At 42.2% G+C, this 17,846-nt stretch overlaps 1 protein-coding gene across 1 annotated transcript in view; it reads left to right on the plus strand.

The window, feature by feature from the left end:
- Positions 1-17,846, plus strand: part of SLC4A10 (solute carrier family 4 member 10) — a 146,999-nt gene that overhangs the window by 16,569 nt on the left and 112,584 nt on the right. The window contains exon 3 of the mRNA XM_084804563.1: positions 11,224-11,370. Within this exon, the coding sequence (XP_084660689.1) occupies positions 11,224-11,370 (147 nt within the window). The remainder of the gene's footprint in view (positions 1-11,223; positions 11,371-17,846) is intronic.

The raw sequence follows: 17,846 nt of genomic DNA on the forward strand, positions 1-17,846 counted from the left end.
AGGCCTGAAATAGATCTAGATAATCCACATCATCCAGAAATCCCTGGAGCTGAGAAGCCACCACATACTCCATTGCTGTGCCCAAGAATGGAATATTAGAGACCGACTGGAAATTATCCAATATACTGGCGTTCAGAGAGACTTTTGTTTTAAAGACACAACCGTCTTACCCCTGCCTCTTTTAGCCAAGATGGAATCACACCTTGCCGTAAAGAGGCATTCACTACTACCCTTACCTGTGCAAAGCAATGTATAGTCTGGACAGTGTTGTAGGCTAGTATGAGGATCCACAACATCTGAACCAGCCCATCGTTTAGAACAGCATTCTCCAACCTGGTACCCTCCCATCACCCCAGCCAGCATATCCAATGGTCAGGGATGCCAGGAGTTGAAGTCCATATCATTTGGAGGGCACAAGGTTAGAGAAGGCTGATTTAGAAGTGAGCCCATCTTTATGGGTGTTCAGATCTGTCTGTCTGTCCGTCCATCCGTCCACATGCACTAGCCCTCAACCTGGAGGCATCAGTTACATATACAAACTTGCAGAGGCCTTTCCTGTTCTGATTATATGAAAAGTTCAAAAACAATGGTCTAACAAAACCATTTTTGCATAAGCTTTTGTAGACCAGATCCATGTCATCAATAAGCACAGTAGCAAACTGGGTGTGCAGAGTTCTGGATCCAACTCTGGGCCGCTCTCTATCAATCACAGTTCAAAGACTCTGCACAGCAGCATGTTCTACACATACTACCATACAGAGAGGTATATAACCTTGGGATGGGCAATCTTCATGTGATGTTCGAGCTACCCAAGATTCTCCGAACACAAACTCTTGCTAATCTCTCTTCGATTTGTGCTTGCATTTGCGATCACTGTTGGTTTTGCATGAACAAGAAAATTGTGCAAAACCTGAAAGCTATCAAATGTGAAAGTTGCGCCCCAAATACCAAATTTGTGCAAATTTCTCTCATAGATTAAAGCATGGGTGATTTAAAATTTGCATATTATAAGGAAGTTGTGCATTTTGAGGAAGTTATGCATTTTTCAGGTACATGTTTTGCGAATGCAAGTTTGGGAATTTGTGAACATTTTCAGAGAAAATGCGCTCCCATTCAGGATTGCGAACAGGGCGTTTTTGAGTGAATTGCAAACTGGAACAAAATTCTCATACATCCTTAATATACCCATGCATATCAGCCTTCATGGCGCTCAGCACCTTTCAAATGAAGGAGGGCCTACAAGTTTAGCCCCGTCCACAGGAGATGATTGGTGCTAACTGTGCCGGCCATCTCAAAGGGTAGTCTACATGCAGCCCCATTCCAACAATGAGAGCAGCACAGGCACTGTAACATGTATGTAAACTGGTTCTTGGTCCAGAAGACAAACCATGTATAAAAGCATCTCCCACATACAGATTACACTTACTGGGCTGGAATGTGTCTGTGTTGGTACTACATCCCTGATAGCAAAGTTTATTTCATTCTTTAGCTAAATTTGCTTGTTTTTACTAGCACTGTGCTGAAAATCTCTCCCACATATTTTTCAACCATTCTCATTCACTTTGATAGAAGAGAAATTGATTCTGAGAAGAAATTCAATGGTGAAGACATTTCAGAGAAATTCTCATGTGTTGGGTTTGGGTTTCTTGGGCTTACCTTACTTAGGAGGTGGCCGAGGAGTGAGCACCCGTGTCCTGTTTTTCATTGTACAATAATCCCCCTGGCTGCCTGTAGCCTCCTCAGCTTCCTGCACTTCAATTAAAGCCCTGTTTAAGGCACCATGAGGTAATTCCTCCCATAGGGCTTTTTCAGATCAGGACGCGCAGGCAGCCTGGGAGGCTAGCTGTGCTTGGGTAAGCCCAAAAACACCACAGAAAGAAATGATAAAACATCCTGAATGAGGCAGAACAATGGAAGCCTCTTACATGCGGGGAGAAAATGTTCAGGAAATTGGAGGGCAGATTTTGACAGAGCACTAACTCCACCTCATCCCTGGAGCTGGACACAACACTGCCCCCACCTGCACTGCGGTGGATGCAAACTGGGGGCCAGCCTGCCAAGACAGTTGGTGATGTTGCACCCCCCCAACCCTTATCCAAACAGAACAAAGCTGTGCTACAAGCCCTGCCAATGGGGAGCCCTACCTGGGAGAATCTGTGGCGAATTTCTCCTCCCCCTCGAGAAATTCGGTGAAATTTGAAGAGGTCATTTTCACACAGCTCTAGTTTTTACAGTTTCCCACTGCACTTGCATGAAGGCACTGTTATTCTATTGAGAGAATCTTAAATTTTAACGCTTTCTTTGATAAGCTTATTGAATATTGAATGCTATTAAACTAATGAATAGCAAATTTGTTACATGAGCAGACACATACTTTAAGTGCAGCTGCTAATATGTTACATTTGCATTTATTGCTACTTTAGAAATATGGGTCAAGTTATCCCCTCTAATGCACACAGCTTTCATTTACATTTTCTTCCCCAGTTCAGTACAGTACAGTTTTGTTTTTGTTTTCACATCATTGATTTACTGACCCAGAAGGCAAAGCCTTCTCTGCTAATCCAAGGATAATATTGGGGACTCAGGGTATTGCTAAGCAATTAAGTGTTTTGGGGCCCAGGCCCATGGGATACAAATCCACATAAAATGTGCATATGCTAATTTATATCTATATATGCAGATTTTAAAATAATTACTATGATTCATTACAATTTCACAGGAGACAAAGCCAGCCAATTAATTTCTCATCCAAATCACCTCAAATAAAATAAATTCTTCAACTGATGTGTACTCTGCCCCAGATCATCCCAAATCAGTAGTAAATCTTCAATGATAATTAATTTGCAATATTGTGGGGAAAAAAGAGAGTGCCTGGCAACTTTTTCATGAGCTCTTGCCACCCATCCCCACAAGCACACACATATTCAAATGGCATCCAATTAATTTTCCAATTCCCATTCAGATCCTACTCCAAATTTAAGCAATTCCCCTTTAATTAATTGCCCCATTCATCAGTTGTCATTACCTACATAAATTACATTCAAAATTAAATAGAGTGCTGCACAATTCCATTGGGGAGGGCTCAAAATGCTGGGTTTAGAGAAGCGAGAGGAGGTAGAGAAAAGGGGGCAAGGAGAGGAGACATGGAGGCTGGAAGGAAAGAACAAGCAGATTTGGGTTGAGGATTAGAGAGAGGAGAAGGATGGACCAAGGACTAGGCAGCATGGAAGAGACAAAGGCCCCATTTTCATGTAATGGTGGCAAATTGTGGCTTTATTAACCCACAATTTGCAGTGGCATGTGCCTGGTGTGTGCCTCCACCATTTTGAATATGCAACCTCCAGTCAGCCTAATTGGAGGTTGATCCCTGATATGTGAAGCAGTATGGGCTAACTATGGGTTAAACAACCCAAAGTTAACCTAACAACTAATTGTAGGACTTGTAGGACAAACTTTGGCTTGTTTAACTCACGATTAACCCATAGTGTCTGGGTTCACATGTCATGGAGCAACCTCCCATTGGGCCAATAGGAGACCACATGTATAAAATGGCAGCGGCACACAGCAAATCCTGGGTTAATTAACCCAGGATTTGCCACTGTTTCATGAAAACCAGGTCAAAGGGAGCCTGGTAAGAGAAAGGGGAAGAGATGGCAGAGGCAGTGTGGTGGAGGAATGGATCTCTCACCTTTCTCTGCTCTGCAGTTTCTGGGGTTGTCTCTCCTTGTGGTGAGGACTTGTGACTTTTGCCTGAAACTCTAGCAGATATACATAGACACATAGACACATGCAGAGGAAGACACATGGAAGCAGGCTAGAAAGCCCCACACAAATTACTATTTTTCTCTATACAACAGTACAGGGCAGGGAGACATACAGAGATGAAGAGGAGCCACAACATACATACATACATACACACACACACACGCATACATATGGCCAACACACTTGGGATACCTGGAAAATGACTTCCTGCTCAGATTGTTTAACCTTTTAGGAGGACAAAAACCCACCATTTTCCTGTCTCTTCCTCATTCATGTGCCACCCCCACTCTCACATGCAGAGACTTCTCTTTCTCTTTTCCCCTCCTGTAGTAACCCTCCCCTGCAATTACACTTAGGGAAAAAGGTTCCATTGGCACAAATGGAAGCTTTTCCCCCCTAAGCTTTTGCCCTGCTGGGGGGGGGGTTTGGGGGCGGCACTACGTGTAGGGAAGGGAGGGTTAATCCTTTCTCAGCTGTGATCTCCCTGAATTTTCTCCTGCAAGGCCATTCTTGGGGGGGGGGGAGAATCCCATTGACATTGAAAGTTTTTTTCCTAAGTTTAAGTGTCACATGGAGAGGGGGATTTGGGGGTGTGCGTGTTGCAGCATTTGAGGAGAGGAGGATTAACTCTTCTCACCCCAGCCGCAATCCCCCTTGAAAATTGCCCCCTGCATGGCAACTAACATGAGAAAGAAACATTCCATTGGCACCAATAAACACTCAGGCTCTGAGGAATAAATTCAGGCTTGTCACCCATTGATCCAGGCGTAGAGACACCCTGTACGCCCTTCAATTTCCCCCTAATTCTCTAGGCTGTACTTCTTGATTTTACAGAGCTGGAAGTCTGTTTGTCAACACCACCTTTTCTGTAGACTCTATTTATTGTTTATTTTCTGCTTTCTGCCTTTTATTTTGAACTGACTGAAATACAAGAAAGTAACACCACTTTCTCATCATACTGGTTCAGTTCACTTTGTGGGGTGGGGGTTGAAGAGTATTTTTCTTGGCTTCAGAAGGCTTGCTAGCAAAGCATCACTATCCCTGATGGAAAAAATTAAAGTGTCCATTAATTCATTATATAAATAGATTCACTTCATATGCTTATGATACTGATGCTGTGGTATGGTGACTGTTTATTCAGGTCTGTTTATTTAGGGAAATTATTTTTATTACATTTTGATTATTTCTAATGGAAACACTATTAGACACCACAAGGGTTTCCTTTACATGAATGGAAAATGTGGGATATTAGTATTTAAATAAAGAGAGAAGGAAGGAAGGAAGGAAGGAAGGAAGGACAAAGAAAGAAAGAAAGAAAGAAAGAAAACGAAAAGCAAGCAAGCAAGCAATTATTTCTTTAGTCCCTTTGGGGCTTTTATACACCTCTTGATGCTTTGAAGATCAGCCAAAGCCCCTTATGTTTCCTGTCTGTCCTTTTAGAAATAAACCATATATTCTTGTGCTTTTGTTTCCTAACCAACTGCAGCATAGGAAGGTCAACTTTATGGTTGTAAATGACCACTCTAACCCTGCCCCTTAACAGGAAGTATGAAAAATTGCTCCAATTGCAGCACAGATCTCAAGGCCATTTCAGCATACCGAACGCCATCAAAATCAGCTAAAAATGACAAAGAATCCTGCCATCTTAAAGACTAATGACATTTGTTATGGCAAAAGCTTTCATAGGTCAGTGTCCATTTTGTCAGGTGCATGAAATGATTACTTATGTGGATAGGTACATATACCTGACTACAGAGAGAAGGGGGACAGTAGGTGTATCAGTGTACTGTGCAGAGCACAAATGAATCTAATCAAATGAGTGTGGGATACAATCAACACAGTCAATACAAATGTGATCCACTCTTGTCTATCACCAGCTCATGATGAATAGGCACAGCAAGATCAATAGTGTAAATAAACACCTATAGAAGGACAATTACAGGTTGTAGTGAACTAGCCATTCCAAAGATTTGCTGAGACCAGGTTTCACCATCTTATTTGTGATACTGAGAAGTCTCTGGACATCAAAAAAATATGTAGTTACTCCTTGGAATAAAGCTACATATTTTTTCAACATGCTGAGACTTCGTCTCTTTATTCCATTGGGCTTTTTGGATATTCTCCAGTTTTGTTTGCCTACTGTGGATGGGCAAGTTCAAGATTCCTGCTCTCCCTCCTTATGGTTCTTTGGCATTAAACCAGACTTGGATTAGACACCCCATCAAATGGAGGACACCTTCAAATAGAGGACTGGCCCCTGTAAGGTAGGATACCTGGCTACCCTAGATGTTTGTTGTCACCTGGTAGTTGTAATGGACTTCAATTTTTATATCTTCATGAGGAAACTGATAAAACAAAGAAAGATACTATGCAGTAGGGACAGTTTACAGTAGCTATTATCTGAGGACTAGTTCACACTAAGACAGTAGACCTGCATCTGGAGCTGTACTACTTGAGACTGCAGATGAGGGCTCGTGTTATTTAATACTCCTCCATACAATTAAAGATTCCCTGTCCACAGAAAACTAGCATGTTAGGCAGAAGGCTAGGTCAGAATTCTTCCTGCTATCTAGCTTTCTATGTGGTGGGAATTTTTCTTATATATATGGAGGAACACTCAATCATGTGAGCCCCTGCCTGCAATCTGAAACAGCCCAGACAAGGTTTATCACCGGAGTACAAATTAGGCCTCACTCTTCCTGTTTATTCCTGAGCTCCAATTCCGTCTTCTCTTGAGTAGTCATCACCCGTTAGAATCCTCTAATTTCCCTTTTTAAAATCCCAAATTACTAGTTTCTGGGCTGTAATTATTCAGGATTCCAGAGCTTGAATAGTTGTTCACAGATGTTTGGCTTTACTTTCCAGCTTGCTTTTTGCATTCTTCTTCAGTGGGTGGCTGCTTTGCCCTACATCTGCAATCGCTCCTTGGGACTTCGCAGATCCCTTAAAAAAAATTTAGAGTTCTGCCATGAGGACAATGTGATCTGCTGTGATCTCATTAAACCCCTTCCACATCAATCACAATCAGTTTAAATCTCAGCATTCCTAATAGAGCTTTGTTTCTGTTACTTACATGGATGCTGAATAAAAGAATTAAGATTGTAAATTCTGTTAGGTTTGATGGGAGCCAGTGATTAGAGTGCCGGACTAGGATCTGTGGGACCCAGGTTCCAATCCCCCTCAGCCTTGAAATTGATTGGCGAATCAGCATAATGTGAGGTTGCTGAAGTTTTGCAAATTCCATCCTGAAGTGTGTTCCAACTCAAGTCCGTATCAGATTGTGAACTTTTTTTCTTTTCACATGAAAATCCATGTGTATTTTCATGTGTATTTTTCCAACTGTATGCATCAGCTGTGCACATCTTTGAAATGTATGTATCAGGGCCAGCCCAAGACATTTTGCTGCCTGAGGTAGAAGAGCAAATGGTGCCCCCTTTCCTAGGCCCATGGGTAGCTAAATTGCTTTGCATTTGGCAATTCCGCTTACTGTAGAAATTTATGTCCAAGAATTAAAAGTGAAATCCAGTGTGTGTTTACTTCGAAGTAACAGTTCCATTGGGTCCATAAGACACCCTCTCTGGGCCCCCTCCCTCACTGAGTCTACCTTCTCACCCCCATTGTCACTGGCTACTATAGCTCCCCAGCCTCTTTCTCACCACTGCTACCATTTGCTTGCTTTCCAGGCAGAGAGCCAATGAGCATGCAGGCAGCAGCATCTTTTGCTCCTCTCCTCACCACTATAATTGCCTTGGCCAGAGTGAGAGGCAGGTGAACAAGCAGGCTGGAGAGGAGAAGAGGATGAGGAAGTCCAGGAGGCTCTTATCGGGGGGCCCTGCTGGGTTGTGGGCCCTTGACAGGTGCCGAACCATGCTTACGCTTGATGCTGGCTCTGTCTACTGCACATGTATATAAACATATGTGCATGAACCATGCAATGCACAGCGTGCTATCTCACACCTTGCAGCTGGTGAGGTCTGGTCTGAATCGTTTTTAATACACTGTAGGTCAGTTATGTTTTTATATTACACCTTAAATCAAAACGACAAACATATATTGGCTTTTACATCAGTGGAAGAGAGGGCAATAACACAGAGTGAATGAATTCTGCATGCAGAATTCCTGCATGCAGAGTAATAAGAGTGGGTAGGTAGATTCAGGCAGGAATCCTTCTTATGAAAATAGGGTTACCGGAATTTTAGAATTGGAAGGGACCTCTGAGGTCATCAAGTCCCCAAACCCCTCACTGCGGGCATCTGCAGCTACAGCATTCCTGGCAGATAGCTGTCCAGTTTCTGCTTAAATACCTCCAGTGAAAGAGAGCCCATCTCCTCCTCCTGAGGCAGTCTTTGTTCCATTGTCAAACAGCTCTTACCATTAGAATGTTTCTCCTAATGTTACAAGCGTGTCCCTATTTTCATATATGATAAGAATATGTGATAGTAAGACACAGGGTTAAGGTTGGGAGCCCTTTTGAGGGCCAAAAGGCAGTATATAAACATTTTTATAAATAAATAAAATGTTGCAGGGCATGGAGTCAAGCTCATTGCTTTCCCTTCCATTGAAATAAATGGATGAAGCTCTCTCCCAACAGTACCACATATGCATTGGAGGACAGAGAGACAGGGCTCTGGACTGGAGTTTATATGATTAGATTTGAGCTACAGAATTTAAGGACTAGCATTTCATTTTATGTTCATTTCATGTGTTGCTTAGTAACATGCCTTCCAATCCCAAAACAAGGCCACAGGCCATAGCAGATAACCATGAAAGGGGAGGGGATTGATGCAAAATATCAAAATGATAATCAATATGACGATTGTCATAAACCAAGTATGTGGCAAAACAGTGTCAACAGTACAATACCATATAATACCAGCATGTCTACTCAGAGGTAAGTACCATTGAAGTCACTGGAACTTGCTCCCAGGTAATTGGGTATAGGATTGTTGCTAAAGGCTGTAATTCTATGCACACATACCCGAGAGTAAGTCCCATTTAATGAAATGGGACTTACTTCTGAGTAGGCATTCATATGATCACACTGTTAATCTTGTTAAATCAATACAAATAAATTTATGACCCTTCCCCCATCTGTGAACAGTCTGAATGAGCACGTCAAGAATTGTGACAACTTATGCTGCATAATGCCAAGAATGGCTCTAATATAAGATTGCCTATTCCTTGCACCAAGTAGAAGGAATCAATTAAATTACTAAATCAGAAAGTAATTGCTTTTCTGCTTCTGGAAGTAATTGGAAAATGTAATTGGGAAAGAGTCTCTTTTTCAACATACGTTGTTTCCATCACAGAAATATGAAGATGCTCTTTCTGTGTCTTCATTTTAAAAGATGCACTTAGGGATAAGCTATTTTCTTTTTCTTGTTGTTGTTTTGTACCACAATTGTGTGTGTTGTGCTTGAGATGCTTTAACAGCAAGGGGTGGGAGGGAAATACACATGCGGTGGGATTGGAAGGGAAGAATGGACCATCTCTGACCCACCAACCCCCACCACAGAAAAGATTAAAAAACCTTAAATGAACAGTTAAAAAAAGAAGAAGGAATCTATATCATGATGATTCCAAAGACCTGTTATACCTGAACAGGAAATATTAAACCGTGTAGGGGACATGTCCCTGTGCGTGCTGGCCCCACTGCACTGTTCCCAATCATCTCCATAGTAAACAGGAAGGTCTGAAGGAGGCTTCTGCTTCTGTGCACTTGAATGCACGTACAACCCGCTGCATGACTGGGAGCCCTGATGAAGCAGGAATCCTGATGGCGCTGAGGGTTCTTCTCACATCCAAGCGAACACAAGGAGAAGCCCCTTTCAGACCTTCCTGTTTAGTACAGGGCAGGTCTGCAGCCATGGGGACATTGGGGGTGGGGCCAGCATGCAAGGCCCTGTGCCCTCTACAAGGTTTGGAATTAACTTTTCAGGCATACTGCCTGCATAGGGCTCAGTTTGCTTCAGAACCCCAATGAGCTTGCAAAGAAACTATTAAAAATGCAAACAGGAACCGTGTTATTGCAATGCCTCTTTCTGTGCAACACGATATAAGGGTTGGGGAGGGAGGGAAAAGGTGGCCAGTGTTTTAATAGTGTGCTAGGAGCTTGTTTATTTCTGGTTCTCGAGCGAGTTCCTGTCAGACCCAGATTTCTTTGATGTTTTGTGACAAATGATGCCTTGCTGGGTTTTCTGCCCTTGCTGGAGCCTGCATGGGATTAGAGGTCACGTGTTGTTTCAATTTAATGCAGTTGACCTTCTTTCTTTCTTATTTTCCAGCGTGTGTGGGTGGGTGGGATTGACACATCTGATTCTAGCAAAGCAGTAGGTATTTCCTTGCTACATTGTGGCTGCTAAGATAATTATAAGAAAATATGGCTGGGGACTATAGCTGGCCAAGTTTTATTTGCTAGTTAATCCTTAAATGAAAGATGCCTTTTACAAAACATTCTTACCATATTGCCAGTTGTTGTAAGGCTGATACAAACTATTTATCCAATTGTGTACAACTGTGTCCAAGAAGAATTAACATGAACTTGCTATCTCCATTCATTCCCCCTCCCAGCCCTCTCCTATGCCATTTGTGATACACCTTGTTTGTCCAAATAGGGACAAACATCATATTTCCAGTATATTTTACATCTAGAGCAGGGATGGGGAATCTCAGGCCAGGGAACCAAATCTGACCTTCCTCAGGTTCCAATCTGGCTCTCCAGGGTCTCCAGATGGTCATGCCCCTTCCGCCAACTGCTGATAGTTTGGTGGTTTCCTGGCTTCCGTGCATTTTGTCCCCATTCTAAAAGGATGAAACGCCTCTCCTAAAGCTTAGTTACCGGCAGTAAGAGCTTTAAGCTAAAATATGCTGGGATTTTTTTGTATTTTGGTCCCACCCCTTTTGCCTTTGGAATGAGGCCCCTGAGAGCTTCTCTGAAATGGGATTTGGCCCTTGGGCTGAAAGAGGTTCCCAACCCTGATCTAGAGAAAGCTGAGAGGGAGCGAGCCCCATTGAACTTCCACCTCAAGGAGTGCTGCTTGAGGTGACAGCACAGTAGGAGCCACTCTCCCAACCTTTTCCCCTTTCCTGAGGGGGAAAGGCCCTTGGGGAGTGGCCTCTGTGGTGCCTTCGTGGGCTGGATGGGGAGGCCTGTGGGGCGAAGGTTTCTCACCCCCGATCTAGGCAGTAATATCATACACCAAACACAATAAGAATGGGTGGGTGGGGAAAAAATGACCAGCATGAGCACTGATCCCACTCTTCTGATTACATCACAGTTACTTCAGCAGCTTCATCGCTCCATCAGGTATTTCATTTATCTTGAATGTCTTAGGGTCGTTTTCAGCTTCTTTCAAACTTTAATTTCAGTCTACAACGTGACATCCATTTTTAATCTTTTGTTTACCACATATATCTATCTGTTTGTTTTTTTTACTGAGCATATGTTTTCCTCGGTAGGTCACAGAACTTTGTTTATTGGAGTTCATGTGCCTCTGGGAGGAAGGAAGAGCCATCGACGTCATAGACACCGTGGACACAAACACAGAAAGAGAGACAGAGAACGAGATTCAGGATTAGAAGATGGCAGAGAATCTCCTTCATTTGGTAAGGTTTGCTTTAATCTTCCACATGATATTCTAAAAATATTTGGGTAATGGCGCATGCAGAAAATTCTGGCCCACCTCAAGTTTCTGACTTGTTTCCAAGAACAGCTCCATACAGAGCACATTACAGCAGACATGTCAAGAGGTCAGCAGAGAATGCGTGATGGTGGCTATGTCCTTTGACTCCAGAAAGGTATGCAGCTGTTGTATCAGTTAAAGCTGATAAATGGTGCTTCTGCCCATAGCTGATATCCGGACATCCAGCAATAGTACCGGATCTAGGAGCACTCAAAATCTGCACACCTGATCCCTAAAGGGGAGTGTGACCAGAGAAGGTATATTCCCCAAACCTTGATTAACAGAGGTCCCTATCATCAGCATCTCTGGTGCTGGTCCCTACCATCAGCATCTCCTCTCCAGCATAAGATGCTGTAGAGGAGAAAGTTGTTGCTGGTTGTGGAAGAACAGTTAGGATTTAAAAGCTGCACCTTGTTAAGGGGCATGGCAAAATGCAGACTTGAGTCAACAGAGGTTAGAATGGGCCTGCCTAGCAGCATGGAGTCCAGCCCACTTGCCCTCCCTGGTGCAGATTATTACCCACGTAAGGCAAACTTCCCTTTTGTTGTGTTCCTATGCTGAAGAGGGAGAAGAGAGAGTCAAAGACCTGTTGGGAGGAGCTCTATTGGTTGTTTCCAGTCCTTCGCACCTGGAACAGCAGCTATCCTCTAGGGGTGGAACATCTTTTTTTTTAAAATTTGGTCACAGGCCATATTTCCTGGGAGTAACTTGTTGGGTACCCCCAAGGGATGCTGATGGTGGGTGGGGCCAAACATGGGCAGGGCCACTCCCTCTCTTTCTCCCACCATCCTTTCTCTCCCCTTCCCATACCCTTTTCTCTCTGTCTCTCTGTCTCTCTCTCTTCCTCCTTGCCCAGCAGAGTGCTGGGGAGGGACAGATTGCTACTGCCAGAGACCTAATCTCTTATGCAGGACATTTGAAATTAAGTGTATGGGCCAAATGTGGCCCCTAGTGCCACAGGTTACCCAGTCCTGCTCTAGAATGACATAGCTATGTGGAACTGCCGCTATCCTTCCTCTCCTAAGAGATGCCTTCCCACATCTCTTTTCCATCCCGATAACCCCCTTACGTGTAACCCTAACCCTACACACCTGTGTGCATTGCAATGAGGAGCTGCACTTATCAGCTGCCACCATTCTAGGGCTCTGCAGTGGGTGGGGTAAGGGTCTTGTAGAACCATGCTGTGTCTATGCAGAGGCTTATAACATATGGTGCTGTTACCATATGATGATCTAATTAGGCCATTACAGGCTTCTGTGAAGGTGCCACTTGAGGAGAATGGCTAGCATGGCATGAGAATTTCCTTGTTCCCCATCTCCAGTCACTACTTTATAGTTGTAATCCAGAATTTCAGTGATTCTTGACTCGTGCTGTTTTGGGGGGGCACCGTGGCTCAGTGGTAGAGCACCTGCTTTGCTTGCAGAAGGTCCCAGGTTCAATTCCGGCGTCACCAGGGAGGGCTGGAAAATCTCTTACCCGAAACCCTGGAGAGCCGCTGCCAGTTAGTGTTGACAGTACTGGGCTAGATGGACCCAGGGTCTGACTCAGTGCAAGGCAGCTTCCTATGTTCCTATGGGAACTATTCCGGAGAGCACTTTTGCAGCACAGGATTCTCCTTTTTCATAAGACGTTTTGTGCTTAGCATTTCAGGTGGGAGGAAGCTCCCTTGAAGATGTGCCCTTAGTTTGCAGAATAGTTTTCTGGTCAGATATTTTTCTTTCCCTCGGATTCAGATTGATCCATCCCATCAAATGTGTGTGCATCCACATGCAAGATGAGGATGCCCAGGCAAACATTACCAAGAAGTGTGGTGCAGTGGTTAGAGTGCTGGACTAGGACTGGGGAGACCCCGGTGCTCATTCCCTCTCTACTATGAAGCTCACTGGGTGACTTTGGGCCAGTCACCCACTCTCAGCCCAGCCTACCTCACAGGGTTGTTGTTGTGAGGATAAAATGGAGGGGAGGAAGGTCATGTATGCTGTGTTGGTTCCTTGGAGGAAAGGTGGGATATAAATGGAAGGAAGGAAGGAAGGAAGGAATCAATCAATCAATCAATCAATCAATCAATAGGACAGTTCACACACCCCATTGGGTAAAAGGTCTGTGGTTTATAAATATAACTGTACAAGTGGGAACCCGTGGCAAAATATTGCTTGGATTAATTACAAAGTGTAGTATCCCGTCACTTCTGTTGCTTTCTTTTCTTCCTCTGCCTGTCTCTCCATTTCTTGCTCCTTCTTTCTCTCTCCCTCCTGTGCTTCCCATTTCATGCTTCTCTCCGTTTTTCCTTCTGTTGTTCACCCTGCAGTTCCTCCCTCTCTGCCTCTGTTCCTGCCTCCTCCTCTTTTTTCTGCTAATTTGCCTCTTCCCCGACTTCTGTTGTTCCTCTTCCATTGTGTGGAGCCTGCACAGTGGGTTTTGAAAGCCTGCTGACTAAGCCTTGGTCCAAACATTGTAATGTGCAGTTGTATTTGAACCTTTTGTTGGGGAGGAATCTGCCCCCTTCTGTTTCCCACTCCCAGGTGTTTAAACTTGTGTATACCTTGGAGGCAGGCACCTCCCTCTTATTGTTCAGCAGTCGGTTTTCAGCGGTCGGTTTTGCTTACAGAGTTGTTGGCACGCTGGGATCGAGTTCAGCGCTAGAAGGAGTGATTCTGCAGTTGCCTCATGCTACTTTAGGTATGCTATTTCCAAGTAGAAAGTCCTGGTGGACTTTACCAATAGGAAGCCATTTCCTCCTTGAGCAATAGTATAACTTGCTGTTCTGAGGCAAAAGGTACATATAAGATGAAAATACTTCCGAAGTTATAATAAGCAGAGAGACTGTAATGAAAACACTGGTAGGATGCCTTATCACACCACACTATAGTACAAAAGAATATTTTAGGTTCTTAGAAACTTGTACATGCCAGAATAATTTTAGGTTGTGGAGTAGTCATTACAAAGCCTTTTATTTTAAATTGGATTTTAAATTATATGCACTGAAAGTGTTGAGGCAAGGTGTTACAAAGGCTGAGGCTTTAGGAAAGGGCTCGAAATCCTTAAAATCTCTTGTAGAAAAATGTAAAGTTGGGTGAACTTCACAGAAGCATCTTTGGAACTATAACTTCAGTAAGATTTACGGGGATTAAGAATGGGTCACAAAGGGTGAATACTGAGGCGAACCAAATGACTTAGCCGAATCTGTTTTGGACAAATTATCATGATTCCAGAAGCCAAAAGCAGAAACAAAAACACATTTTCTCAACTGAAAAGCAGATGCTGCTAATCCATTGTGTGTTGTTGTTGTTGCTATTTTAAAGTATCTTATCTGATTCATTTTTAGGGGTGCAGGGAGGAATATAAAAACAAATAACCAAACACTAGAAAATATATAATTTGTATAATGGATAAGAAGGTTTTATAACCAGGTTTTCAGCAAAGAGAACCCACCATTAGGAATGGCAAGGTTTTTAGAACTTTCTGTCTTGAGGTAAATCTTTCCACATCAACTTCTTTGTTGAGAAACTCCTATATATGGAGCCACAGGTGGGCTGTGGAACAACTCTGGGTTTCTGAGAATTCTGGAGAGTATTGTAGAACTCATACTCATGGAGATCCATGACTGGGCTTCACAATGTGGTCTTCTTTTGCTAAAATAAGCCTGGGTGGGGGTGGGGGGACTAGTTTGGATTGGGGCTGCAACGTTGGATTACAGCAGAGGTGGATAACGTGTGACCCTAAGGCTGCATGCAGCTTTTGGCCTAATTTCAAAAGCCCTCAGCATGCAGTCACTTCAGACCTCTGGCAAGAGCGATCTCTCCCTCCCCCTGGCATCCCGCTGTGTGGGGAAGAAGAGAAAGAGAGAGAAAAGGGGTGACCCAACCACTTTTGGCTCTGGCCTTATCCATCACTGGCTTTGGCCCAGCCCACTACTGATGTGCAGACCCAACAGATTGCCCATGAGGGTATGCGGCCCTCACCAGAAAAAAAAAAGGTTGCCCACTCCTGGGTTAGAGGATCTAACTCTTGCTCCCCCATGTCATATCCCTGAACTACATCACCCACTTTCTCTTAGAGCTGCTATTAATCCTAATATTCTCCAGAGCATCTTGAAAACCATTCTCCTATCAGGTGTTCTGCTATTCCAATCAGTCTATCTATAAGAGTTATTCTCAAATGATGGGTTAAGGCGCATCCCTGGGTTTTTGGAGTCTTACAACCTGATAGTAATTCTTTTTTTGTCAAATTTAAGTCCGGCTGATTTCAGTGGGACTTTCTTCTAAATGAGTATGCTTAGGATTGCAGCTGTGTCCTCACCAGTGCTCTTGATGCTTTAAATTTTTGTCCCACAACAGTCATGTATTTCACACACTTCAGTCCTCATTTCTATTCAGGTAAATGACTGACAGATAAAGTGGGAGAAATTAATTTCTCCCCCCCACACACAAATACATTATTTTTAAAAAACAGGGCTGCAGTCCTATACACACTTACTTGGAAGCAAGCCCCATTTAACACATTGGGACATTCCTCTGATTAGATATGCATAAGATTGCAGTGTAGAAATTAAATTACAGCTAAATAAATCCTTTTTAAAAAGTTTAAATCAGATTTTAATTTTTTTACAAGTGTCTCAAATTTAAAGATAACTTGGTTTAAAATGAACTTGGAATTTAATATAAACGAATACTTTAAAGCCTACACGTAACTGAATCATGAGCATCTGTCAAACGCATTGAGTTAAAGGTGGCTTTTCTATGTGAAAAAAAAAAAACATGGGAAGGAAAAATCTGACTTCTGGAATTAAGCATTAAAAATGATACAGTAAGTCACATGTTATATTTATTATTGTGGAGTTTCTACTGGACCTAGTAATTTAGCAAGTCATCCCGGTCACTGCAATCCGGGATATGCCCTCTTTATTTTATTTTGTTTTGTTTAATATATTTCTACTCCACCTTTTAGGGCACACCCTCACCAGATGGCTTACATTAAAAGTGTTCTTTAAAAGCAACAGGAAAAGATTCACTATTAATTGAACAAATTTTAGTTGGAGGGAAAAATATAAACTATTTTAAATGGGTAGACAATCCCTTTTTATACACTCTGTTAAAAATTAGGAAAAATGGGAAAAAAAATAATGCCAGAAATCTCTCCATTGCTTCCATTTTTGTTGCATCCAGATTTTGCTTATATAGATAAAGAAGAGCAGTATGTGAAGTGGAAACAAAAGAGGTTTTATAGAATGAGAGATTTCTATGAAAATAAAACCTCTCTTACTGTAGCAAAATCAGAAGAAAAGGTTCAGGGAATGCAATTGAATTGGATACATCTTTGTCAAATACATTATCTTATTACAATTCCTTTAATAAAACAAAGTGTGACTAGAAATATGATTAAATGTGAAGGTATGTTACTGGAACATATGGTCAATACGAAAGGATTCGTTTCTCAAATTTATTCACATTTTATCGAAATAGATACAAATATGTCAGATGGATTGAAAATAATATGGGAAGATGATATTGGGATAACAATAGAGCAAACTGTATGGGATAAAGTATGGATGATACAATCCAAGAAACCTGTATCAATAACTCTCAGGGAGAATGCGCTGAAATTGTTACACTCATGGTATATCATGCCAGTACATCTGGCAAGAATAGCTAATGCAGACAATAGCAAATGTTGGAGAAACTGCCATCAGAAAGGTTTATATATCCATATGTGGTGGGCATGTCCTGTTGTGTCACACTTTTGGAACATTATATTCTCAGAAATGGCAAATATCACACATCAAACCATACATGTTACATCACCATTGGGCCTATAAACAATATGGAAGAACAAAATGCAAAAAGTAACATCTAAGAATTTGAGTTCATGCTGATGGCAGCCTGAAAAGTCATAGCTAAAAGTTGGAAAACTGCAGAACTTCTAACACTGAAATCTTGGTATACAGAACTGTGGCAAATAGCCATGACAGAATAATCGATGTACCAGCTGAAACTAGTTAAAGGTAAAGTCAAAACATCTGACTTTTATAAAATGTGACTTTTATAAAATGTAATAAATGTGATATTTATTTTATATACTAATTAGGGGCATCAAAGCAGCATTTGTCAAAGCATTTCCTCAGACTATGGAAAAGAGAATAAATTCAACCTGTTATGGTGAAGGATTACAAAGAAAAACTCTAAGCAGCCTATTCTACCTAAATCTTGGTTTGTAAGGTAAAGGGGAAAATATACATATATGTAAAATGTACTACTCTCTGTCAATAGGTAGATTTAAATCCAATGTGTTTCTTTTTATTTTCTTTGTGTTGGTTTGCTTAATCTTGTTTTGGAAAACTAATAAAATCTTTTAAAAATGTTTTTAAAAAAACAAAACAATTGAACATATGTAATAAAAGCA

Source organism: Heloderma suspectum, chromosome 1 (assembly GCF_057233095.1).
Source record: "Heloderma suspectum isolate Gila_16-S chromosome 1, 16-S_ref, whole genome shotgun sequence".
Lineage (NCBI taxonomy): Eukaryota > Metazoa > Chordata > Lepidosauria > Squamata > Helodermatidae > Heloderma > Heloderma suspectum.